Source organism: Lagopus muta, chromosome 3, assembly GCF_023343835.1.
Source record: "Lagopus muta isolate bLagMut1 chromosome 3, bLagMut1 primary, whole genome shotgun sequence".
Classification (NCBI taxonomy): Eukaryota; Metazoa; Chordata; class Aves; order Galliformes; family Phasianidae; genus Lagopus; species Lagopus muta.
This window is the reverse complement of record NC_064435.1, coordinates 11,961,225-11,988,838: the sequence shown is the minus strand read 5'-3', so window position 1 is coordinate 11,988,838 and position 27,614 is coordinate 11,961,225. Positions and strand designations below refer to the sequence as shown.

Here is a 27,614-nt window from a genome sequence, read left to right as displayed (position 1 = left end):
ACCGTGATTTGAAGGATGAGGTCAGTTCCACAGGCTATGACTGCTCTCCTGGACTGAATTACTGAAGAGCTCATCTCACCACCTCCCCAGCTGCTGAGATCTCTGTGGGCAGCACACAGCACATGTGTTGCCTGCGGCAATGTGTCTCTGCACTCACACACAAGTCAGATCCCCGAGACACTAGTGACATCAAAGATGCAGAAATGGGTCTGTAGTTCATTGACACTGACTCAAAGGTAACAAAGCACTGAGTTGCTCTCCGTTTTGGTCCCCTTTCACCTGTCACCATGGCCTGAAGGTTCCTACCAAGCTTTCCATTGTTTTTACTTATTTATCAAATAATCTACTAAAACATTGCATAGCGTTAGAAACAGTTCTTCCCCATTTGTAATTTGCTGACAGTAAGAAAATGCTTTTGCACAGGAAGTTGCCACAGATTTTGACTGATAACATTCAGCATGACTGATAAAAACTTAACTGCTAAGAGAAGGCACTCCCTGACCACACCAACCCACTGGCTCAATGCCCAGCAGGATGTTGCAGCAGGCACTCAGGTCCGGAGGTTTTCATGCCCAGGCTTTGCAGACCCTACAAAATCAGCTGAAATAACCCAGGGCAAAAAGAAGCATTCCTGCTTGTCCCACGTCATGAAACGCTTCTTTCTGCACCAGATTCTGCCCTGACGTTAAGCAGTCACCAGCATTGGCGCAGAGGGACGGCAGGCGGTTGCCAGGGGAAGGAGGGAGGGAGGGAAGGAAGGACGGAAGGAAGAAAAGAAAGGAACCCGTGCAGGAGCCCGCACAACTCCGCACCTCTTCTCAAACACCGCACATGCGCAGCTCCTTCGTGCCCACCGGAAGTGACGCGTGATCACTTCCGGGGCCGTGACGCGGAAGCGGCAGCGGGCGAGCAAGAAGAGGCAGTGGCGGTGGCGGCGAGGGTTAAGAGCAGAGGGGCCCCGGGGCTGGAGCGCCCCCCGGTGGTGGGGCTGTGCGGTGCGCTCGGCTCCCCTCGCCATGAACATCGACGTGGAATTCCACATCCGCCACAACTACCTCTGGGCCCGGCTGCCGGCCAGCGTGAAGCAGGTAGCGCCGGGCGGGCAGCCTCGGCTCCTGGGCGTGGGCAGCAGTGCGCGGGGAGAGGTGGCGGCTCGGCACTGCCCTGCTCTGCCAACCGCGGGTGGGCGGGCGACCTGGGCTCTCCTGTGGAGAAGGGGATGTGGGGCTCTGCTGGAGGGTTGGGGTGTTTATGTGGGGAGAACAGCGTGCAGGGGTTGTTTGGGGGTGTATGTGTGGAGGGGGGCACATAGGAGTGGTGTGGTGCCTATCGGGTGGGGCGGCTGTTGGGCAGATTGGGATCTCTGTGTGGAGACAGAAAGATGTGAGCATCTGTATATCCTTTCTTGGGGGCAAGCTGATCCAGCCCGGTGCCATCAGAGAGCGGTGCTGCTCTGTGCTCAGAGAGCTGTGCACTGTGTGGCCCGGGGGAAAAAAACAGCTCATGAAAGTTTGATGTGCTGGGTTTCGCAGGTCCCTCACAGCAGCGCGCAGGTAGTGTGTCAGGCCAAGAGGAAGGCGTCCATCTCTGCTCCAAAGCCAAGTTCTGTTTGAAGTGGGTGGGATGGAAAGCAACTCCTGCTCTTGCACAAAGGATGGAGAGGAAGAGTAGTGACTGCAGGCCCTGAATAGTTAACTCCATTGAGTGTCAGGTAGTTCCTCTTACAGAGGAATGTGAATGTTGCATTACATTTACTTGCCCAGCAAAGTGCCATGCTATGTGATTAAGGTGGAAAATACATCATTGTATAATGTGTTATTTTATTTAAAGTAGCTTCTGGGATTCTGTTGTATTTAGTTTTAGAGTAGCCCTTAATATTTTTGTACCAGGAGAAAATACTTCAAAGTTAAGTCAGTTATGGATCCTGTGTGTGAGTGTATTTCTCTTCTCTGATGCTTAGTTCTGCAGTGCATGGGTACTGTGCTTGTTTGTCATGTATATTCACAGAATTGCAGAGTTTGGAAGGTAGCTCTGGAGGTCTTCTTGTCCAACCCCCCTGCTACAGCACGTTCTGTACAGTAGGTTACACAGGAAAGCATCCAGATGGGTCTTGAATTTCTCCAAAGAAGGAGACTCCACAGCCTCTCTCAGCAGCTTGTTCCAGTGCTCTGTACCCTTACAATAAAGAAGTTCTTCCTCATATTTATATGGAACTTCCTGTGTTGCAGTTTTTGACTGTTGCCCTTTATTCTGTCACTGCGCACCGCTGAAAAGAGCCTGGTTCCATCTACTTGATTCCCACACTTGAGATATTTATTAGCAGTGATAGGATTCCTTCTCAGTCTTCTCTTCTTTGAGCTGAACAGATTCAGGTCTCAGCCTCTCTTTAAATGGGAGATGCTCCCAGCCTCTAATAATCTTTGTGGCCCTTCGCTGGACTCTCTTCAGCAGTTCCCTATCTTGAACAGGGGAGCACAGAACTGGACACAGTATTCCAGATGTAGCCTCATCAGGGCAGAGTAGAAGGGATCCCCTATATTCAGTAAAGTACTTTTCAATCTAAGTGTATTTTGTAACATGGGCATCAAGTGAGGGAACCAGGCGAAGAAAACCTGCTCACTTTCTAGTTGAGCAGAAGAATAAAGTGAAGGATTTTGCAGGACTGGTTTTGAAATAAGGCATTTAAAACATTAACTGAAAGTTCTCTTTTCATCTTGTTTTGGGATAGTGAAGCACTGTATGCCTTAATCTTGTGACCAAAGATCACTTGATTGCCTGCTTGTGGGAAATTACAGCTGAACTTTTTCATTTTATTATAAGCTTCTCAGGTGCCATAGGTGAAACTTTGTGTCATTCACAGTTACTGATTCATGCTGCACTAATTTTGGGTGCTTTTTCAAGGCTGCAAGATGCTGAATGCTTGGTGTAATGCTCAGTGCTTCATGTAACCTAAAAGAATGTTTATAACCTTTGATTTGAAGATGACAGGCTCCCTTTTTGGTCACAATGGCTCTAGAAAAAGAAGTAATATCTAGAAATCACTATTTAATTTGCCATCTTCTGTGGAGGGATCCATTTAACTCAAGATACTTTTGACCTCATAGAGGAACTGAAGATACTATCACTATAATGATGTGAGGGACTCATTAAATAACATATGCCTGCATGTGCTTCCTTATGAGACACCTTGTGCTGGTTTAACTAAAACAGGTTTTGTGCACGTCAGCTAAAAGGCTTTTCTATTTTTAAGGCTCTTGGAAACTCTCAGAGGGAATATGAAAGGCAGGTTGTACTCTACAGCATCCGCAATCAGTTACGGTACCGGAATAACTTAGGTGAGTAAAGCATCTAACTTTTAATTGCTGCCCGAATCTTCTCTGTGGAAGATTGTTTTTACTCTAAAACTGTAAGAATTAGTCCTGTTTAAAGGTCCTTCTGTCCCTGAAATACTTCTGAATGATAAAACATCATGAGAAGTCTTCACATCTGAGTCCAGGCTTGTTTGCAGGCTCCCATTTTATTTTGCGCTAACTGCATTCAGTCCTCTTTTACAGTAGATAATAATTTGACTAATTAACAGATCATTTTCCAGAGAGCCTGCATGAGTTGTCTCAGTGGGCCACTTCCTGGTAACCTGCAAAGTAAATCTGCTCTGTTCTGATGTGTAATGGCTCTGAAAGTAATTATATTGTATATAGAAATCTCTGGATGCTACATGCCACATAGCCTTCCTTTATCTTGTTTTTAGCTTTCTGCCAATCTCTGTTATAGTCTTTCTCAGTCTTCTGTTGAGACATTTTTTGACTGAACTTGATCTAACAATGCAACTTTTTCTCTTCTTTTCTTGTAGTTAAGCATGTCAAGAAAGATGAACGTAAATATTACGAGGATCTGTTAAAATACAGCCGTGACCACCTGATGTTGTACCCCTACCATTTGTCTGACATAATGGTGAAAGGGCTGAGGGTAACACCGTTTTCGTATTACACGGGCATAATGGAGGTGAGTGCAGAACTATGCTGAGAAATGGTGTATTATGACCTAGAGATGTCAGTGTATGCAAGACAATGTCAGGTGCTTTGTTTGTTTTTGGGTAGGAACTGCTAACAAATTGCAGCTTTTAGATAACTACTTGTATCTGCTGTTTTTTCACCCTTGTACCCCCATAAACCTTTCAAGAACTGGACTTTGTCATGTGGAGTTGGGTGGGACTTGTTTTTAAGCCCATCTTTCTTTTGATCCTTGAGATTTGTGATTCTTCATTTCAAACTGCTTGTGAAAGATATACCCCATTCTGTTTGGTAAATAAAAATTTTGATTGAATACAAAGGGAATTTTGCTTAAAAAAGCAAAAACAAAAAAACAACACACCCAACTAAACAAGAAAAGAGCAACACGTTTGTATGGTTGTTTTCTTCTTCAGAAATAGCATTTGACCATATCAAAAGCTATTTCTGTGAGTACTAAAATGGTTCTGTTTTTTGTCAGCTCTCTGGCAACCTTTTTGTTTTCTTTGGATGTCAGAGAGATGAGGGAGAGAAATGTCAAGGGTAAAGGTGAGAAAACTTGTGGGTTGGGATGAAGACAGTTCAGTAGGTTAAGCAGAAGCTGCACACGCAAGCAAAGCTAAACAAGGAACTCATTGGCAGCTTCCCATCAGCAGGCAGATGTTCAGCCATTTCCTGGGGCTCATCACGTGTAATGGTTACTTGGGAAGGCAAATGCTGTAGCTTGGTGCATTCTCTCTCCTCTCTTCCTCCTTTCCTGCAGCTTGTGTTGTTGAATACCATGTATGATGTCTTCATATGATATCGTCATACAATATGGAACATCTCTTTGGACAGTTTGGGTCAGCTGTCCTGATTCTGTTCCCTCTCAGCCTCTTGTGCACCCCTGCCCCTTCTCTGGGGCAGGCTAAGAAGCTGAGATGTCCTTGAGTCTGTGTAAGCACAGTATTCTACGGTAGCTAAGACACTCATGTATTATCAACATTGTTTTGATCACAAATCCAAAACATCTTCTACCATGAATAAAATTAACGTTATCCTAGCCAGAATTACTGTACTGACTTTAATAGATTTCTGATTTAATTTCATGTTTGTTTGTTTTTTTTTAAAGGATGAATTTTACATTTGCTTCTCTGAAGCAATGACATTCTTATTGCAATTGAATTTTCTTGTCTTTTTCAGGATATAATGAACAGTGAAAAAAGCTATGATTCATTACCCAACTTTACTGCTGCTGACTGTAAGTATTATCTATCTGCAGTACTGCTTTCAGTGAGTTGGAGTTAAGGACCTTCTGAAAATGAATTAATGGGGCATCTATTTGCTTGAGCACAAATGTGTTAATGAAGGTATAGAAGCATTTATATAGTGGTATTCAAGGTGTGCTCTCCATGCAATGTGCTGTCTGTATGATAAGCACAGGAATTGGGCCGATTTAAGTAGTACTAGGCATGGTAAAAAACAGCTTCTGTCCTTGCATGTAGTGCCTTCCTGTTTGTTTGAGCTTCTGGGTGGAAAGTCTTACTGGCTGTTGTGTCATCCAGCTGAGCAGCTGATACTTTCCCACTGTGTGTTTTGGTGTGTGTTGGGCAGAAAGCTTTGGAAAAACTCTGAAAGGCTGTTGGCTCTGCTATGAATTAGCACCAGTGGACAAAGATTTACAAGAAAAGAGATTGTCACTTTGTGATACCCCTAAATGTGCCAGATAGACTGTCTTGCTTTCTGTTAGACTGTTGTGGGCACAAGAAGGGCAGGTTATGCATAAGCTCATATTAAACTTGGAGGAGGGCAGAATGATCACCCCTTGACAACTGAGACAGGATGTGGGTTAAGGCTCCTGGGTAGTTTTCCAGTACCTTTTCATAATTTGTTAATGGTTGAAGGCTGGCAGTTATAGAATTAAATTCTGATTTACTTGAGCAGAGCTAGATCTTAGTCATCTTCCTTAAAGGCTTACATGGTCTTTTGTGCTCTAATTCTTAGTTTACAGAGTTCTAATCAAGTGCATGGTGTGGCAGTAGGGTAGAAAAACACCCTGTTGATCGAAACAGGTACAACTTTAGTTCTCTTGTTTTGAAGCATTGTAATTACCTGTTGGAGTGAAGGCAGAAGAGAAAAAAATTGGATTATTCCCTGCTACTCTTTGACTTGAGAGAAACTGGATACTTAAAAATATACATATAGAATGTAAAGTAAATGAATAGAAATAGATTGTGCTTTTTAGATGGACACGGTTTTAGCCAAATTCATAAATTCATTTGGGACTGAGTTTAGATCCTCCAGGTATCCTTTTATTTTGGGAAGAAGGAGTAAATAAAAGTATTAGTTACAAGTAGGTTTGATTCTTTCAAGAAGATTTTATGTATCTTCAGCTTAAACCCTTCCAAGAGAAATAAAACTTTGATTATTTTCCAGGTCTAAGACTTCTTGGTATAGGAAGAAACCAATATATAGATCTAATGAACCAATGTAGATCTTCTAAGGTAAGTTTGTCTTCCGTTTCTTCTTTCTTGCCTCACCTATAGAGCATGATTTGAAAGGAAGGAGTGGAAAAAATCTGTGGGCCTTGTTAGTTTGCTATTATGTGCACTTGATTGAGCACTGCGTAACATACTGCTAATTATTTTCTGTTTCTTAACAACAAAAAAAAGCACTGAAACCAAAATAGACTAAAGAACGGATATTCAGTGTTACTTTAAAAAAAGCCAAAACATAATAACAATCAACAAATACAAGGGTGTCCACCAAAATATGAAGTAGATAGAGTGGATCTAAAAGTAACAACTATACAGTGGAAGAGAATGGAGAATGAGCTATTTAACTGGTAAATGAACAGTGCATTTTAGTTTCTCTTTCTTGTATCGAAATTCACTGTGCTTTCATAGCATCTTTCTTACTGAGAATATGGAATCTTGCTCTTTTAAAGTAAATGAACTGTGTTATTAAAACGGATTTTAAGTCTGCTGCATTTATTTAAAGTAGACCAATTGTATACTTGTTTGCTGTTCTTGGACTTGATCTTAATATCTTTAGATAAACTTAGTGACATACAGAATATGGATGTATGTGGAGATTACATCTGACAGTATTAGGTGTAAATAATTTTTTTACAACCCGATCTCATAGAATGTGCTTCCTCCTCTCTCAAATTATGTTTCTGATGAAGTGTGGGCCTTTACTAAAAGGCAAGGTTAATAGTATTTATGTGCCCAGTCTAAATATGATGTACTTAAAAATCAGATTATATAAAGGTAGATGGTTGCCTGCATGTGTGAAGTGCTATTTATTTCTATCTCAAATGGACTGTACCACTGCAGAAATTTTTCAGAAGGAAAACTGCGCGTGATCTGTTACCTGTGAAACCTGTGGAAATTACCATAGAAGCTTGGTGGGTTGTGCAGTCTGGCTACATCACTGAGGATGACATCAAGGTACTTCAGTGCAGCTGGCAGCTCTAATTTTGGTTGAATACACTCATGGTTCCTGAAAACAGACTTCCCTTTGTGTATTCTACACAAAGACTGACTGAAGATTGGAGCTTTTATAACAACTGACATGGAAATAGAGATTGGAACTGGTAGAAGTGGTATCATTCTTTGTTGGTATATTCTGCCCTCTTCCTCCTTTGTGCTTTGTGTCACATTCAGTGCTGAGGTTGCTTTGTGTCAGCAGAACTGGGAACTGAAGCGTGTGCTGCTGTGCTTTATAGGGAACAGGCAGCAAAATGTGCCTTCTCAAATTTCATGTTTTAGCTCACATATTGGTTTTGACTAAATCTTCACCTTCAGTGCTAGTGGACCTTATTTGTTACTTCATTTCTGCTCCTTGTATCCCTATTTGTTTCATTTGAAACTTGAAAAACTTGTGAGCTGGCTTAATGTTTTGTCATCATTCTGTTTTCATTTTCACAGTATCCTATTTCATTCTCACAGTTTTTCTACAGTCAGCTATAGTCTCCTGATCTTACAGAATCATAGAATCACTCAGATTGGAAAAGACCTTAAAGATCATTGAGTCCAACCACAACCTAATCAAACTACCCTAACTAACAACCCTCCACTAAATCATGTCCATGAGCACCACATCCAAATGGTTTTCAAACACATCCAGGGATGGTGACTCAACCACCTCCCTGGGGAATCTATTCCAGTGCTTAACAACCCTTTATGTAAAGCAGTTTTTCCTGATATCCAACCTAAACTTACCCTGGCACAACTTGAGGCCGTTTCCCCTTATCCTGTCACCAGTGAGAAGAGACCAACCCTGCTCTTGCTGTAAGCACCTTTCAGATATTGGAAGAGAGCAATAAGGTCTGTCCTCAGCCTTCTTTTCCCCAGACTGAACAGCCCCAGTTCCTTCAGTCTCTCCTTGCAGGCCATATTCTCCAAGCCCTTCACAAGCCTTGTTGCCCTTCTTTGGACCTGCTCCAGCACCTCAATGTCCTTTCTGTACTGAGGTGCCCAAAGCTGAACACAGTACTCAAGGTGAGGCCTCACCAGTGCCGAGTACAGGGGCAGGATGACTTCCCTAGTCCTGCTCACCACACCATTCCTGCTACAAGCCAGGATGCCATTGGCCTTCTTGGCCACCTGGGCACACTGCTGGCTCATATTCAGCCAACTGCCCATCAGTACACCAAATCTGTATTTAATTCCTTCTCTGTTGGTTAACCTTTTACCTTTGATTGGAGCATAGTCAATGCAGTGATGGAAACTTCCTTTGACTGTTATTGGGAGTATCTTGGACAGTGGTTGTGTACATTCTGACATTCCAAAGTAGTTAACCTGAAGGAAATTGCTTGATACTGAAATTGCCCTCTTTCTAGAATGGTTCTAGTTGCGTGTTTGAACACTTAATTTAGAAGTTTTAAAAAGCAAAGCTAATATACACTACTGTAAAATACCTATGCAATTAAATACTGTTCCTAGAGCACATGTAACTTTATTTAGGGTCAAGAGTAAAAACTTCAGTAAGAAGCGCGGTGAATTCTTCAGTGCAAGCATTTTAATGAAGAACATGGTTACTTTCTGTGTGTTTGTATTACCTGTGACTTATCTGAATGTGAAATGTTCATGGTTCTTTTTTTTATTATTATTTTTAGCAGTATTATTCAAGTTGCATAGATTCATTTCTGCAACAGACTAATGCAGATTTATTTACTTAGATTTGTACTACATCGGAAAAGTCTGCTATTGATAAGATAATTGATTCAGGTCCTCAGCTTGCTGGTTCACTGGACTTCAATGTAGTTCACAGTAAGTGTTTAATTGGCATTCCTTTTCTGCGTGTAGATATTGCTCAGTAAATTCAGAGAGCATTGTCTGAAAACTTAGGTATAAAAGAATTGAGGATAGCTAAAGTTTGGGAGGATGTGGAGGGAAATACTCAAGAGCTTGTACAGGCTGCAGTCTTAAGTTTTGTGAATAATTTAACAGTGAGATGTTAGGAGGTGTTGCTCTGATATTATTTCATGTAATTTAACACATTCCTTTTTTAGAAACTGATAGTAGGAGCTCAAGAGGGAACAGAGGGTATATGAGAATGAGAGAAACTAAAAATAAAAATGACAATAAATAAAAATTGCTGGGAGCTAGAACTTAACTATTTGTTTTTCAAAGAAAAGGTTTTGAAATTTCCTACTGAACACTATCAAAAAATTAAACTTGAGTCTAAGAGGTTGTCTACCTCAAATGTCTGCAAATGTTAATGAAAACTGTGTGCTTCTCCCTATTCCAGTGTTACAGACAAATTGTATTAATCAAGGGAGCAAGAATTCATTGACAAATCATCTTTGAGAACTCTGTAAATCATAGCATTGAAGAATGATTTGGTTTGAAAGGGACTTTTAAGATCATCTAGTTCCAACCCCCTTCTTTAGACAGGGACATCTACCTCTAGACCAAGTTGCTCACAGCCCCATCCAGCCTGGCCTTGGATGCTTCCAGGGAGGGGGCATCCACAGCCTTGCTGTGAACACAACCTGTTCCAGTGTCTCACCACCCTCAGTAGAGACTTTCTTCCTGATATCTAGTCTAAATCTACCTGCTTCCAGTTTAAAACCATTTCTCCTCATCCTGTTGTTCTCTGCCCTTATAAAAAGTCCCTCTCCAGCTTTCCTGTAGGTCCCTTTCCAGGTAGTGGAAGGCTGCCATCAGGTCTCCTCTGAGCTTTCTCTTCTCCAGGCTGAAGAGCCACAGCTCTTTCTACTGAAAGCAATTGGTAGGGTGATGAGACCTCTGGAAAAGCGCATGATGACTCAGAAAGTGTTGAGGGAAGTAGTTGTAAAGCTCCAGGTATATTGCATCAAACCTCAAGAGCTCTGTTATAGGATAACACCTGCTGAATGTTGGATGTGGTTTATTGATTGTGTACTGCAAAGTAATGTTGTATAAGCTAATAGGAAATACTGCTTTACATTCTGAACTGAACTGATGGGAAAGTCTACTTGTATCATTAGGACTCTGCAAAATGCTTTTTCTCCAATGATTTGCTTTAATTTATACAGGCTTGTATAACAAGGGATTTATTTACCTCGATGTACCAATATCTGATGACAGCTGTATAGCAGGCAAGTAAATATTTTTGTAGTATAAACCTGCATTTTCTTGGATTTATTTCAGTTGTTATAAAGACTTTGGTTTTAAATTGTACGTAGGACTTTCTTCAATTTGAATTCATATCTTTTGATATAAATATCTAGGTAAGTTGATGGTTTTAAAGATCCACAGTACGACATAGGTACCTTCCTGTACATCTGTAATGGAAAGGAATCACAATGTAAAGAAATGTAGCTGCTGTGCTAAAAAGGCTTGAGTTTTTCATTCCTATACAGCTTTTTCTCTTTATTTGACTCAGCTTTTAAAAAATTGTATTTAATAGATATCAGTTCCATCATCCTTTGTTTTGTCACCTCAATTATAGCAGCGCACTGTGTCTGGGCACTAGGTAGGAGCTTATACTAGTGCAGCACATGGCTGCCTTTGAACAGCTCGTGCTGTGCTAAGGCTCAAGGAGTTGTGTAAAGACACACACTGTTGAAACCTGCCCATGCAGAACTCCATGTTGTTACTGTAGTAGAGATCAATTAAGCAAATGCCCTCTAAATTCAAGAAATTCTAGCTTTGGCTGCTCCCAAAGGGTGGAGAGGTGGAAGAAGGGTGACTTTTGTTGTTGTTGTTGTCATGCCTCAACCCCCACTCGCTTTTTTCTTTCACAATTTACTCTCTGTTGGCGTTAGAAAACCGTTTTATGGGCTGAGTGGCTAGAAATTATCTGTAGTGGATGAGCAGGAGTCTGAAAGACAGTGATGCAAAGCAGAGTGGGTTTTTTTAATACTAAAAAAAATTTGGCAACCGTTATTTTCTTAAGGGCTAGGAGAAATTTTAGTACCATATAAACTCTTTAGGTTTTTATTCTTTGAAACTTGAGTAATACAGATACCATTGTAAAATGGTAATACAGGCACCACTGTGTTACTTTAGTTTCTGTTTTATGCAGTTTCAGTTTAAAAAAGAAAATTACCAAGTTGTAATCATGCAAGTAATTCTTTTCAGTGCCACCACTTGAAGGTTTTGTGATGAACAGAGTGCAAGGTGATTATTTTGAAACACTCCTGTACAAGATTTTTGTTTCAATAGATGAACACACTAATGTGGCAGAGGTAAGTAAAACTCACCTTGTGTCTTGGTGATGGGAAAACCATGAAAGGGCCCAAAGCACACAGGTGAAATACTTAAGGCAGAAGTATGGATAGGTATCAGGGAGTTTTATAAGTATTGTCTGACTTGCAGAGTTTGAGATAAATAGGTTTCCCTAGTATTGAATACAACTTCATTAGTTCTGCAGTAAGATGCACATTCAGTGAAGCAACTCCATCAGCTGGAGTGAATTACATGGGAATAATTTATGCAGTTTATTCTGTACTGGTTAGAATGGGAGTCTGTTTTCCTTCTGTCCCAACTATATTGGTTCTGTTTTGCTAGTGTGAATTAAGAAAAAACAAAAATAAAAATTTCTGATTGTGAAAACATGCAGGGTGTTGGATTAAAGTAGGAACCTAACTTTTGCATAAATATTTATGGTTCTAATTCTTTTTTCATAAGGTCTCATTCTCAAACGTGTGGGGAAAAAGTACCTGAAAAAATACCTTATGAACACACATAGATTTTATTTTCTTCTGTCTTACAATATACATGATTAACCTAAAAATTATACAGTAGAAGATAACCTCATATTTCTTTTGCATGCGTTAAAGTGGAACGATCATGAGACTTCATCCCATTTTTTTCCCTGTTGCTTTTGATCAAGACAAAATTGCTTCTACCATTACAGTCTGTATTAAGAAATAAAGAGACAAAACCAGCAAAAAATGACAAAGCCCAAAAATTGTGGATTACTCTGCATTATTAATTTTGCATTGTTGACTTTTCTTTTTTTTCTTTTTAGCTTGCAAATGTCCTGGAGATTGACTTATCTTTAGTAAAGGTATGTGAGTTGCACTTATTTGATGTGAAAATCTCAGTCTTGCAGGTTGGCTTGGTGGAGGGGTTTCATGTTGCAGTTCCTTATTATGTTTGTGTAATTTTTGTGTGTTTCTTCAGAATGCTGTGTCCATGTATTGTCGATTAGGCTTTGCTCATAAAAAAGGCCAAGTCATAAACTTGGATAACCTTCATCCATCGTGGAAGAATGTTCCTTCAGTGAACAGACTGAAGTAAGTGTTCTTTTACAAAGTGTATTTCTCTTTGAAGAGAAAGCTAGATTTGATTCCTTTCTTATTTTGATTCCTTTTTAGATTTGGTTCCTTTTTTTGACTTCTAATTTCAGTTGGCTTTCTAATGTGTGTGTGTGTGTGTGTGTGTGTGTATGTAGTGACATGAATACTTGATTATCTCTCTAATCTGAGGATTAGGGGTGGTAATGTGCCCTTTAAATACTACTTCTGTTGCCATTACTCAGTGGTGGCTTTTTGACTTTTAAGTGCTTCATTACTTACTTTTGAAGCAGACAAGTGTGAGTTTGTTCTGAAGCACTGGGGAGGAAACAACAGCTCTTACTGTGCTGGTACAGTGATGATGCCTGTTGGTACTGCTTCATGTGATTATGTAGTAAAGCTTGCTTACTTGCTGTGAGGTTGTCTAGTAGTACAATCGTAGACACTCTTAATCTACATTTATCCGTATAAAATCCTGATAATAGAAAGCAAAGGGTTCTCCAAGTTGGAGTGCCAGTTTACATGATCTAAGCATTGTCAGGTACTTCATTGAATTCAGTTTCTCTTAAGCCACTTAAAGGAGAAGAAAAAAAAAAAAAAAACCTAAAAAACCAGTTATCATTAATGCTAATTCAGAATGTGAGAACAAAATGAAGAAGACTCTTCATTGGATTTTTCTTGAACAATGGTGATTTGATCACTTTTTTTTCAGTTCTGTTATTCAAAACCTGGTATTTTTCAACCCACCGAGTAAACTTTTCTGCTGAAGCAAAAGCAGGACTCTGAGAGCCATCAAGCTGGACTGATTTAGGGCTCAGAAACATTGAAAAGAATGTGTTGGACATGCCTGTGCATGGAATACTAGCACTGGAAGGCAAAAATAGTTCTCTGGTGCTGCAGTGACTGATAGTTGTGGATTTTAATTCACGTTAATAGGAGTACTTTGGATCCTCAGAAGATGCTGCTTTCGTGGGACAGTGGGGAAAACAGAAGTCCTGTACAGGAAGCTGGGTCTTCAGCCACAGATACAGACACCAACAGTCAAGATGATCCAGGTTAGCACGACCAATGAATCTAATACATAGGAACAATTATTTTATAACACTGTAGGCTGTAAAGGGGTTTATAAACAAATGAAATGTAAAATCTGTGAGGATTTTTTTTTTTTTTTTTTTTTGATATAAATTATACTGGGGGGAAGGTGATGTCTAAGTCTTGGTTTATTCAGCCTCATTGTTAGAAAGTAAGGTATTTTGCTCATCTATGTTATCAATATTAGCTGATGCCAAGATACCAATACATGAATGATCAACATTGATTATTCAGCACTGATCAGGGAATTCTGTAGCACTCAGTGTGACATTAACTAAGGCTTTTTGATTATTTTAAATACTTGTATGACTTGATGTTTTCGTTTTTAAATTAAATGTAATCATGTTTGTTTGTTTTTTTTTTTTCCTTGTTCTTTATTAGCTGAAACAGCCAGTGTGAGCAGCCTGAATCTGTCCAGCGGGCACACAAAGCGTATTGCCTTCCTGTTTGATTCTACCCTCACTGCCTTTCTAATGATGGGAAATCTTTCACCAGTATGTCCAAATTGTTCAGTGTCTTACACTAAGACTCAACATGTAGAGTTTGAAGATGTTTTACTTCCATATAACACAGCTATAATTATTTTTAAAACTTACATTGTTGTGGCTAAGAAACGCCTGTTCTCTTTTCAAAGAACTAAAACAGTTTTGTTTTATTATTCCAGAACTTGAAAAGTCATGCGGTCACTATGTTTGAAGTAGGGAAACTGTCAGATGAGTCCCTTGACAGTTTCTTGGTGGAGCTGGAGAAGGTAATCTATTGCATGCGTGGCCGAATGTTTTCTCAGCACTAGTGTAAAGGGACAAAAAGCCTTCAGTATTTTCATTTTGTAAGTCTGCTCTAAGAGCCTTGTTTAACAATAGAGTGATATGAATGCTCCTCATCATACCAAACCTAAGTGCTTCGGTTAATTGTTGATTATTAACAGTATCCATGCTGCAAGGGACTTTGTGGAACATACTATGCATGTATGTGAATGTGTAGAATGTCTGGTAAGCAGGTTGAATGAAAGAACTACGTTTACCCAGGTCTGTGTGTACATGCATCTGTGTTATGGCTTGTTTGTTAAATGCAAATCACTTTTTAGTAAGATGTTAATATTTTTGAAAATCTGCATATCGTTTTTTTAGAAAAACTTGGCTGTTATATTCTAGTATGTTTAACTAATCCACCTTTAAAGATAATTCTAGAAGGACAACTTCAGAATTACATCAGAGGGCTGTGCTGTTAATTGCAGTATTCTTTTACACCAGTCAGGAGTACTGGAAATTTAAATCTTTTTGCTTGAAAACTGAGGCATGATTCAGATTTATAGATGTCCTTATGTATTTTTTGACAATTTGACTAACGTGACAAAGGCTCACTTTTCATTTAACAGCTGCTGTGTATAGCCTTTGGGGTTGTTATGCCATAAAAACCTTTCAAATGATAACTTGTTGATTTTTTTTCCTATTGCATTATTAATGCTTGTGCAAACAATATGTCATCTATGTGCCTTTATTTTGCTTCTTGTTTAGGTTCAAAGCACAGGTGAAGGGGAGGCACAGCGATACTTTGATCATGCACTTACACTGAGAAACACAATACTGTTTTTACGGCATAATAAAGACTTAGGGGCACAAGCTGTACAGCCTGACCAACCAACTAACGGTACTGTGAACTCTTCTGAGGAAATATTTTGTGTGTTTTTACTTATCTGCCATGTACTCAGCTGTATCAGAAGGCAATCAGTGCCTTGTTTGATTGAAAGTATTCTGGACCCAAAAAACATTGCTTCATCCTTTGAGTTTGTGGTACTGAGTTTTGTTGTATGACAGATTTGGTGCACAGGCTTGGGCTTAATGTCCAAAGATTATGCTTAATGGTAATGGTGGCAAGACGAGCTGAAATTGAGGAAGGGTTTGGTTTTATATTGTGTGCTTCTGAAGGCTGTAATAAAGGAAGTAATCCTTTTATTCAAGTGGAATTTTCTATTTAAAAACAAAACAAAACATTTTCTGTACTAGGAAAATGAGTGTATTGTTTCTAATGAAGATAAATATTTGTAAAATCTTGCTTAACTTTTCTTTTAGTAATTGTGTGTAATAGTAATAATGTGCTTTGCTTTTCTGGGATCGGTTAGTCAGTGAGGACAAAGTTGTAACTCTGCCAGGGAATCCTGTATTACTTGAACTGCTGAAATTACTGGGATTAACTTGAATAAGTCTGTACGTAACTTAAAACTTTGTTTTGGAAAATACTGTATTAATGGCTTAGAGGGTGGAATGGAAAATCTGAAATCATGCTTTAGGTTTTATGTTCCATTCCAAATAATCAAGAATCTTACATTCTCATCACAGGATTTCCCTTGGATCTCTTACGATGTGAGAGTTTGCTTGGCTTGGATCCAGCTACCTGCAGTAGAGTTCTCAACAAAAATTATACCCTACTGGTTTCCATGGCACCACTCACCAATGAAATTCGACCTATTAGTAGCTGTACACCCCAGGTGAAAAAATACTAGGGGAAAAAACAGTATGTAGTAATAGAAATAGTTTTGTAGCTTTGTTTTTGTGCATGTCTGCTATGTGTCTCTTCTGAAGAGTTGTAGTTATTACATTCTAATATAAATACATAAATACTATAAATACATTCTATAGTGTTACAATTACTCTTAAAAATATTTATTGAGTAAGATGTGAATACTTACTACACTTTAATTTATGAGCAATGTACCTTTCAAGTAGGGTTAACCACAGATTTTTTTCTTCTTGAACTTGTGCTGATATAAATTACTATCAAGAAAGAAAGTACCTAGAATATCATGTGATAATAAAATAGTTGGGGTTAGAAGGTACCTTTAAGATCATGTAGTTCCAGCCCCACTACAAATATCATCTCTCCTTAGTAAATTAACATATTTTTCTACTCCTTCCTATGCTGCAGAACTAGCTTTATGTTTCTTTAAAACTATCAATTATTAAATTATATCCGTACATGTAAGAATTGCAATAATAGGCTCTATTTTTTTTTTCCTGAATAATCTCTTCAGCATATTGGACCTGCAATACCAGAAGTCAGTTCAGTTTGGTTCAAACTGTATATTTACCACATAACTGGACAAGGACCACCCTCTCTATTGCTCTCTAAAGGAACACGTCTTCGAAAACTTCCAGATATTTTTCAGGTAGTATAAGTACAGATTGATTTTTCTCTCCCTTCTCTTAATGTTTCAAAGATGTGCTGTATACTAAAGAATTCACGCACAGTTGTAATCTGAGGTATAGTCAAGTAGCTATTGTAGCTTTCTTAGGAGCAAGTTTTATGTAGTATAAAATCATAGTCGTTTGAGTTGGAAGGAACTCTTGGAGGTCATCTAATCCAACTCCCCTGCTATGAACAGGGACACCTACAGCTAGAGCAGGTTGCTCAAAGCCCTGTCCTGCCTGACCTTGAATGTTTCCAGGAGCGTCCACCACTTCTCTGAACAGCCTATTCCTATACTCTTAATGTAAAAAAAAAACACTTCTTCCTTATATTCAGTCTTTATCTCCACTCTTTTAGTTTGAAATCACTTCCCATTATCCTAGCACAACAGGCCCTGCTAAAGAGTCTGTGTCCTTTCTTATAAACTTCCCTTTAGATATTGAAAGCCTGCTATCAGGTCTCCTTGGAGCCTTCTTTGCTCCAAGTTGAACATTCTCAGCTCTTAGTATGTCCAATTCAAGCTTGAAAGACTTCAGATGCTGCTTTTTCCCATTCTGGCCCTCAGAGGGACTTGTGTCCCATGAAGGAGTATTGTTAGGTATTTGGTAGCCTTGGCAAACCTAGCTGGGAGTGACATGGCAACTTTTAAACTTGGCAGAACCAAAAAATTGTGGTTTCTATTAACTTTAATTGACACACAGCAGACACGTGGTAGTGTCTGTGTCTCACTGATTACAGCAAGGTTCACAAAGTAGTCTTGTTCATATTTATAATTGGAGGGTGATCTCTACAATTTGCACCTCTTAATTCAGATAGACACTTGAGCTGAGCGTACTGCAGTAGTATGGAGGTGTTCAGAGAGCAATGCGTATTCTTAGTACCCACATAAACAGTTATCTCTGGCTCTTGGATTTGTAGATGTAGATTCTGTTCCTCCAGCCTCTTTCATGTATCTTCTCTTCCTCTTCATGTCCTTTCCAATTTGAAAAATGTTGTACTTCTATTTCTAAGACTTGTTTTAAAATAATGGGATTGAATGAACCAAGACATACACAGCAGAAAGCATTCCATAAGGCTTCTAAGAGCTTGACTGAAACTTTGTCAGTAACTTAAACTAATGGTAAATAGATGATGTATTTTCATTAATAAAAAACATTCAGTGTAGTTGCCTTGGAACATTTCCAAAGTGACCTGTGTTTTCAGAGAGCTGATGGGTCTGTTTTTCCTCTACTATTTGATTTCATGTCCTACATTATCACAAACTTGTTGGAGCCCTTCTCTGTACTGATGCAAATGCTTCTCTCCTGCTTTTATTTTGCCATGTCATCTTGAGAAACTGTTGAGACATTTCTGAAACTCCTACAGACATTTTCGGTCTTGAAATCTGGGAAGTTTGTCAGTGTTTTTACCTTCCTGTCCCTTCCCTTTGGATGGCTACTCTGGGATTGATATATATCGTTGCTTTCTTTTGACAGTGTTAGCTTAGCATTTAGATTTATTTGGAATTATTTTCATCTCATATTTGTTAGGAGACTGCTGCGAGGCCCACCTAGTCCTGTAGGGACGGTTGACAGATACATTCTACTCAAACTACCATCTTAACTTTGAGATTGGCAAACTTCTGTCCTTACCAGAAATGTGAGCATGAGTGATCCTTGGTAGAAAGTATAATGCTATAGAGTTGTAATCTGCAGTAACTTCAGAATTGTAGCAGCATGCTATTAGCCTAACTGCAGCATTTCACTTTGTGCTTGGATAGTCCATTACTGCTGTACATAACCTTCTGTCTTCTAGGGTTATGATCGCTTACTTATAACGTCTTGGGGTCACGACCCAGGAGTAGTTCCTACTTCAAATGTGCTCACAATGTTGAATGATGCTTTAACGCATTCAGCTGTTCTAATTCAGGTATGGAATACCTTCTGTAAGTGATGAAAACATATAATTTTGGGTAAAACTGTTGCATCAAAGAGTAGATTAAAAATGTAGGAGACCTATGCTTTTGTTGGGAGCTGAAAAATGTTTAACTTTAGCCATTGCTGGTGTGGTTTAGAGGGGATAAAGACTGTCGATGCATATGTAATATGCATTATTGCATTATGAGCAAATATTAAGAATTTTGCTCAATGAAAATGAGATGAGGGTTTATAGAAGCTTTGAGGATATAGTAAACTGAAATGAAAATGAATAATCCACAAGTCTGGATGGTAGTGATGTATAAGGTAACTGACAGTATGAATTATTCAAGAAACTGCGCCTCTTCAATGAAGCTTAACTAATTATCTTCATTCACGTGCATTTTAGGGGGAAGAGGATGGGTATCTTATTCAATCTATTTATTTTGAGAGTGTTAATACAGAAATATTTCTATGTTTGTTTCACCAATGTGACTGGTGGCCTTTAACAGAGAGCATGATTAGGACTAAGCTAAGCTGATGAGTACATTTTTTTTTGGTGCCTAATGTGATTTTCTTGATGTTCAGGGGCACGGTATGCATGGAATGGGAGAAACTGTGCATATACCTTTTCCATTTGATGAAGCTGAGCAGCAGGGAGGTAACTTTATTTAATGTAATCTTTGTGCCACCATATTGAATGCTACCTCGTGCAGCAAGGTTGCAATAATACTTCTTCCTAGTACAACAGAGTTTAAAAAGCAGAAATTAACTTTCTGATGTACTCCTTGGTGATAGGAGGCTTTGGATTGGCCATAAGCTTTCTAGCTTAGAATTTGAGGCAAACTGCAGATTTGCAGATATGAAATCTAATGTTATTTAGGCTACTAGAAATAAAGCTAATTTCATAGTCTAAATTTTATTATGCTCAAAATAGATTGCCTTTATGTATGTCCCCTCTGGTATGTCTGCTTGTAAACTTAAAAAATTCTAGGATTAAGAAGTCAGTGTTGAAACTCCTTGTTGCCCTCTAGTACTGTACTATAATTCTTCAGAATATCAGATCTGTGGAAGTTCTTGTATTGGATTTTTCTTACAAGACTGTGACACTGAGAGAGTTGGATGTTGTTTTTTCTTAGCTGAACCTAGCCATCTGCGCTGTCTGTGCGCACAACAGCTGTCTTCTTCAGTGTTACCCCACGTCCACCCGTATTATCACTAATCTGTAGCATTAAAGGAGACAAAAAAAATCTAGATAAAAGCCAGTTTGACTAGACATGAGCTATATGGCTTTGGAGGAGGTTTTCGCTAAAGTAAACTGGGATGTGTGTTTCCTGTCTTCTAGACTTCTCTCGTGTGAACATGGGCATTCATTCAGCTTTAAAGATATTGAGAAACAAGGTAGACTTGCAGCATTTTTGTGGCTATGTCACTATGCTGAATCCTACAAGTCGACAAGCTAACAGGAAGCTGAGTGATGCTTCTGATGGAAGAGGTTAGTTATCAGTATTTGTGTGTGTGTGTGTGTTCTGTTAATTTACAGTTACTTCAGCAAAGTTGAGCAAAGGATTAAACTCAAAGGATTTGGATTTCTGCATGATATGGAATCACAGAATGGTTTGGGTTGAAAGGGACCATTATGATCACCTAGTTCCAATACCCTGCTATAGGCAGGGACACCTCCCTCTAGACCAGGTTGTTCACAGCCCCATCCAGCCTGGCCTTGGATGCTTCCAGGGAGGGGGCATCCACAGCCTCACTGGGCAACCTGTTCCAGTGTCTCATCATCCCCACACTGAAGACTTTCTTCCTGATATCTAGTCTAAATCTATCCTCTGCCAGCTTAAAAACATTTCCCCTTGTTTTGTTGCTACCTGCCCTTCTGAAAAGTTCCTCCTCAGCTTGTAAGATCCCTTCCAGGTAGTGGAAGGCTGCTACAGGGTCCCCTTGGAGCCTTCTCTTCTCCAGGCTGAAGAGCCCCAGCTCTCCCAGTCTGTGTTGGATATCATCCAACATAGAGAGAAACCCCATTTAAATCTGCTGTCAGTAGGCTTACTTCCTAATTGCCAGTTGAACCTAAATTAGCAAATACAAACTGAAAATCATTGGACTAAAATAACTGGCAGGAGGGGGAAGAAATCATTTCAAAACATTAAAATGTAAGTTGTGTTGTTTTCGTATGCCAGAACTTATTTGTAAGTGTGCTGAAGATCCCTAAGTAGCTCTAAAGTCCTAAGATTAGTAAGACTTTATATTTCTCTGTAATATTTCTTCCAGTTTAGTAGTTATGTAGGTTGCTCCAAAAGTAGTACCTCCTATTTATTTCCATGGAAACAAAGACCACTATAGCACTATGTGATAGAGAACATTTTCAGCTATAAAACACTGGTGGTTTTTTGTTTTGTTTTTTGTTTTTTCAACATAGTCACCACCATTAGCTATGTATTTTTGCCAGTGATGAGCAAGAGCCTGCATGCTGCCCTTGTAAAAATCTGCAGCAGAGGATGTAATGCATTGTTGTCACTGCTGTAATGCACCACTCACCACCTCACTGTGCTCACATCCACTGTTTGGCCTCCTTAAACATTCAGAAGGAATCTATAAACATCAATGGGTGTCATTATATGACCACTCACCACTCATATAGTGGTTCAATCCCACACCATTGCTTCACATGTACTTTCTTGTCAGACGTTGCTTTGTCAGACTGTTTCTCTGCTGCCATCTGCTGTAATGCTACAAAATTAACAGAATGTGGGCGTGAAGAGTCAACTCTGCTGTATCACCAACATCTGCCTCTGATGATGTGGGCCAACATAATAAAATAGGAGGCATTATTTTCAGAGCAGCTTTCCTGTATAGCTTTTGGGCAAAACTTGCGTAAAGTTCCTTACATCAGTTGGTAATTAAACATATACTCATCTAAATGTTTATGTAAGGATTATTTTACCTCCAGGGGATGCTGATCTAGCATCAGGATCTGATGTAAACGGGAGTACAGAGTCATTTGAGATGGTAATAGAAGAAACATCAATGGATTCTGCAATCAAGCAAAGCCTTGAAGGTAAAACTATGACAAATGTTTTGTACTAAACATTCCCTATCTAATAAGAATTCAGATTCTCTTAGGTCTTTGAGCAGTTGAGTAAATGAGCTGCTTCAAAAAAGCATGAATTGTCCTTTAGATCTGAGAGAATGGATTTGACCTGACAGAATTGGGTCTGGGATCAATATTTGCTGTCTCTTTCTTTTTTTTTTGTCTTTAGTACCCACATCAGAACAGGATTGGGTTCCTCTGGAATTATGCTTTGGCATTCCTCTCTTCAGCTCTGAGTTGAATCAGAAAGTCTGCAGAAAAATTGCCACTCATGGATTATGTAGAAAAGAAAGGTGAGCTTTATTTTACCAGCTGCAGGTTTAATATAGTTATGTCCAGAGTTCCTGCAAAACGATTTGGGTATCTACAGCTTGATGACAAATGGACCAGAACCAGTTTTAAGTTTCATAGCGATTCTAATTGAAGTGTGTAAGGTGATGGTGTCAAGCTTTTTTGACTCAAGGATAACAACTGTGATGTTAATGCCTAGTGAACCTTAGGCCACTGGAAAAAAAAAGTAGGCTTGCTTTTCTGTTTCTTTTTGCAAGGTAGAAAATAAATTCTTTTTGGAAGCTATGTGAACATCAGGAAAGTTCAGAATGCCTTCCTGGCCTACCACAGACTTCTTTTCTTCACCACCTGACCTCCCCCCCCCCAAAAAAAAAAAAAACAACCCAAAAACCTCTCTTAATAGTGATTGGATGTAAAATGCATTTGGTTTTGGTAGAAATTTTCTTTGATTTTGGCATTTTATTTCCTAAGCTTAGTGCTGCCTTATGATCAAGATAACTTCTGCTTTTGACAGTAGCTTTTCTTTATGAAAGATTATTCACCCAGCAATGTATTTTGGTTTTCTTTGTTTGTTTGTTTGTTTTTCTCTAGGATGTGGTTCTGGAAGCTAAATAAAAGGCTGCTTGAAAACATAGCTTACGGATTTTATTGTAGCAGCTTTTAACAGTGTATCACTTACCTGCTTCTGAAATCCACAATAATGTTCTTTATAAGAAGAAAACATGTTACAGTCTAATTTATTAATGTATTTTATGTGAAATAATATTTTTTTTCAACTGTAGTATCCCCATTTTAACACAATAAATCAGGAAAACAGCATTTAGATGGTTGGGACTCACAAGCACATGAGATGATTTGAGTACCTCATCGGTGCTAATGTTATTGTCAGGCTTCCTGTCTGAAAGCTTTTTATTTTGTCATGTAATGCCTGGTACTACAAAAGAAATTTTTGAGCAGTTTACCATGATAATTCTTTACTAGATTAAATTGGGGCACCTTGGAAGGTTGGGAATTTCTGGCATGTATTTTGATTTTCTGTATTTGTACATAAATTCTTCTCTTTCACTTTTTACAGCCTTCAAAAACTGTTACATTCCAGTAGAAAGCTGTCCTTGCAGGTCCTTAATTTTGTTCATTCATTCCAGGTAAGGAGGAATAATCAACAAGTAAATAATTCTGCTATGTGATGTTCTTTACTCTCCTTTGTTATTCCTTGCTGAATAGGAACGTGTGTGTGGTGTTTGTTTTTTGTTTGTTTGGGGTTTTTTTGTTCTTTTCTTGCCCTCCTGTAAGTGGCCACTGTATTAAGTGCTGTAAAATTCAAATTCTTCCCTTCCCTGATGATGAATGAGTATAAATATGTAAAAGTACAGATGCTGGGGGAAGGGCAAGGGCAGAAAGGGGGACCTTGCATAGCAAGAGAGGGGAAATGCTCTTCAGCCTCCTATGGTTCTGCATGGAAATACATGCTAGCAAGATGTGTCCACATATGACATGGAATCTACTTAGTTGCTTATGCTTTGATACATTTGTCTAAAATTCTATCCTTTCAGTACAGCAAGAAACTTGCAGGTTACTTTCCCTAGGTAGTGTTGCAGATGGTGTGATCCTGAAACCATTTCTTCTTGAGAATGTTGGAGGTTTCCAGAAGTTTGAAGCCATTGGAACCATCCAAGTCTCAAATGCCTTCTTCCTAACCTTTTAGATTCTGTCTCTGGGGTGCACTTTTTATACCAATGATTATCTGTACAGGGAGGGGAAAAATACTGAAGTTACTTTTTTAAGCTGAGAAACCAAACTTATGGGAAATATGTCTACTCATACTATGATCAAGTCAGTGCTTCTGAATATATCTATATACACCTCCTAGCACCATATGAGATTGTGGCAGTGCTTAACACACTCAGACTGATGTGAGAGCTGTCCTGAAGATTTCACAGCTGCATATTCACTTCACTAGATCTTCCCTTAATTTTTAAGTCTCAGCCCTCCATGAAGGCTTCTTGGAACATAAATATGTGCACACAGATGTAACCGAGGCAACTGTGTGCCTATTTCAAGCCTTCCTTTGTTCTACTTTTACTTTCATAGTGATTTGGATTAAGCACACTTCAGGAATACTAAATTTGCTGATTGGAATAGCTTGTTATATTCTACCTATTAAATCCTTCATTATTTCTCTTGCTTTTAAGACAGTTTTCTAATTTTTGTTTTTAGGAAAGTACTTCAACGCTGGATCAGCTCCATGATGCTGGTTGTTCAAGTTCAATTTTGCAGCCAACTTCTGCAGATATGGGTGTTCCACTTCCTGCCAAGAATCTCATGTTCAAAGAAGGTGTATTATCTGAATGGAATGGACGGTCCCCTTCCTCGGTTTTTATTTCAACCACTCCTAAGGAACAGGTCAAATAGAGATTCTCACACATTGATCACTCTATGCCTTTCTTCTATTATGGTTATTTTATAGTGCCAACCACTAAGAAGTGTACTGTTGCTGCAGCATAACCCATGTAAAAGTAGTGTTACAAAAACGTGCTGTGTTGCAGTATTGGGGAATTGCTTAAACTGTCCAGAACTTGTTACTCATTACTGCGTGTCTTGCTGCAACAGAGAGCTTTTTAGCTGTCAGCACTATTTTTATCTTGAGACAATCTTTCTTTTATAACTAACCATGCTGTTTGTAGGCTTTCTGATGATTGTTAAATTTCTATGCCGTCACCACAGAATTGCAATAGTAGTTTTCTATGTTCGTTACTCAGACATAAATTCTGTTTAGTTTTGTACTGTAATACTGAAAGCCTTTCTGTATAAAGGTAGGAGATTTGGCTCTTCCTCTAAAAGCTCAGTGATACCAACTGTTTAAAAAATGTATCATGGTGATACGGAGCATTAAGAATTGTTGAATTATGAAGTTCACCCTAATACTGTGGCCTTGACAAATCAGCACAGTAGGAAATTTGATGCTTTCAGGGTCTATGTTAGAGCCGGCTTTAAGCCCTATTGATGACTAAGGCCATTTTGAAGATGGATGGTGTGCTTTCATCTCTGCTAAAATTCAGTGAAGATGTGGAAAAGTGGGAAGGCTGAAGTGGTTGGCCCTCTCTGTAGAGTTCTTTATAATAATGGATTTACTCTGTGTGAAAAGGGGAGATGGAGATTTGGGACACGCTGTGAGTTGGTTCCACCTTGTTATTTGACATTGCTGATGATTGCTGTGAGAAATCTCTTGATGTTGTAAGTTGACTTCAAGGTAGATAACTAGATATGTTCTGTTGGTTAATGTTTGAAAGAGAAGATCTCTTAATTTTTTTCATGACTGTCCTTAGCAAAGGAAGATAGCAGCAGAAGTTGTGTAGGCAGAGACTTCTCTGAATCTGTTTTCTTTTCAACCATTAGCTGTTCGTTCTGACAAACGTTAACAGCGCACTGTTTCATCTAAAATAATGTTCTGGCTCTATTTGTAGGGGATGATATTGATTTCATTGTGTTTATATGGGGCATTAACAACTTCTTTCCAGCTTAAATAAAAGTCTGTTCCTTTTAGCACACAAGGAAATGAGATGTGGAATACTAAAGAATCCAGGTGACTAAGAACTCTGCCAGCTCTCTTCTTTGCTGGAACTGCCTTGATATAAATAATGTCAAAATAGGACAACCATCCTTGTCTTTACTAGCCTGCGTTACGTAACGGACCAAGAATCTGCGGTGTTGATGATGCTGGAAAATAACAAGGAGAAAAATGACAACGTTTGGGCTTGTATCCTGTTCTTTGTAGCTGTAAGAAAACATATAACAAGTTTGAAAAGGGAAAATGTACCACAATAGAATAATGCAGCGACTGCAGCTGACACTGTGAAAGTCCCTTTATTTTCTCCTTGGCATTATATACATTCCTGATGTGTAAGTGTGGGACGTGTGCTTTAAGAACTGGAAGTCTGTAGTACTACAGTTTGCTCATTGCTGCTCTTTTCTTTTTATGTGTATTTTTACATCTGTTGTGTTATGTATTTTACCAACATCAACTGAATTTAGTATTCTGCGTGAATTACAGAGCTAGATTACAGAAAATTATTTACACTACAGTTACTTTCGTACTGGAAGTGCTTATTTTTTCATAGTCTTTTTTTAAGTTGTTGTATTTCCCTCAAAGGAATTGAAGAGGAACTGAATGTCAGTCTGCTAGAAATTGCAGGGAATATAGGTTTACTGTGAGTTGTTATGTGAAGATTAATTCAAAATCGAGCTGTAGGGGAACTAAGCAGTAGATGATGATTTACACTTTCAGTACCATAGACAATACTTTCAGTGCTACAGTGAACTGTAATAGATGAGCTAGTTTGGCATACTGTATTAAATTTTGCCATGCACAATGTCTATACAAGCACAGAATTGATGACAGTACAAGTTAACCTGCTGTGTGAAAGTCTAAGAATGGATTAAATTTTCTGTTCTCCTCACTGCCTGCTCTTCAGTGTTACTGAGTGAAGGATGTTACTAGGTTCTAAATAAAAATAGTCTGCTCTTCAGAGTTGTTTAATACCCACAAATCTTGCTGTTAATGGTGAAAATTCCAGATATGTTGGCAATTCTTAGAAATCAAACTACTATAATTTAGGAGCTTCAACACTAGTTTAGAGCTTGAATGTTCAAGTCTTCATATTTGAAGTTTACTGAATAGATTGCAACCAAAGAAGTCCACAAAATACCTGAAACTCTACTACGGCTCCAGTGCTTGGGATGGTCCAGAGACCCAAAGTATGTGATTTTCGTTTTAAATGTGGTGTAAAAAATAAGATCTCCAAGATCTTCATACCAAAAGAATCTATTTTATATTGTATCGCAAATAAAGTCTAATGAAATCAGTTTCTTTTCTTCAGGCAGTTTTATTGAAAGTCGGTGAAAAATCTCACGCATTATAACATTGCAAGTTGTTTGAAGTTTGTCTTCACAACATCTATTTTTAACTTGAGAAGTTGGCTTTGTGCTCTGGCACAACCCAAGTAGTGGTTATTCCAGATGAGTGTACTTGGAGGGCTTCGAGAGCCAACTAGAAAGTGTGTGTTATTTGTTCTCAGATTTCTGATCATGATATATTATTTCTTGTTTTTCTTTTTTTCTTTTCCACCATTGTTCTCAGATCTTCCTTTTGCTTGTACAGTATTCTTGATGGTTTGTATTTCGAAGGTTTTTAAAGTATGGCTGTAACTGAATACAGTTGAATTCTTCTGGTGTGACATTCTTAACATTATGCATTGAAATGTACAGTCTGTGTTCAATTAAATTATTGGCACATGTAACAATTGTTTACAAATAAACTGCCGTAGGTAAAACCA

General features: G+C 38.8%; 1 protein-coding gene across 1 annotated transcript; it reads left to right on the top strand.

The window, feature by feature from the left end:
• Window positions 1-868: 868 nt before the first annotated feature.
• On the top strand, window positions 869-27,614 carry FAM91A1 (family with sequence similarity 91 member A1). Its single transcript, XM_048939523.1, has 24 exons — window positions 869-1,088; window positions 3,251-3,335; window positions 3,851-4,002; window positions 5,190-5,247; window positions 6,423-6,490; window positions 7,325-7,438; window positions 9,172-9,262; window positions 10,513-10,575; window positions 11,561-11,667; window positions 12,453-12,491; window positions 12,608-12,720; window positions 13,657-13,775; window positions 14,194-14,306; window positions 14,477-14,563; window positions 15,330-15,462; window positions 16,152-16,300; window positions 16,844-16,978; window positions 18,793-18,906; window positions 19,482-19,554; window positions 20,239-20,388; window positions 21,850-21,957; window positions 22,160-22,283; window positions 23,357-23,426; window positions 24,499-27,614. Exons 1-24 carry the CDS (start codon window positions 1,017-1,019, stop codon window positions 24,691-24,693), a joined length of 2,532 nt encoding a protein of 843 aa, XP_048795480.1. The 5' UTR covers window positions 869-1,016; the 3' UTR covers window positions 24,694-27,614.

Coding starts and splice junctions, on each gene's coding strand:
- FAM91A1 (XM_048939523.1), top strand. CDS start 1,017: ATGAACATCGACGTGGAATTCCACATCCGCCACAACTACCTCTGGGCC. Junction 4,003..5,189: donor ATTACACGGGCATAATGGAG/GTGAGTGCAGAA, acceptor TGTCTTTTTCAG/GATATAATGAACAGTGAAAA. Junction 20,389..21,849: donor TGATGCTTCTGATGGAAGAG/GTTAGTTATCAG, acceptor TTTTACCTCCAG/GGGATGCTGATCTAGCATCA.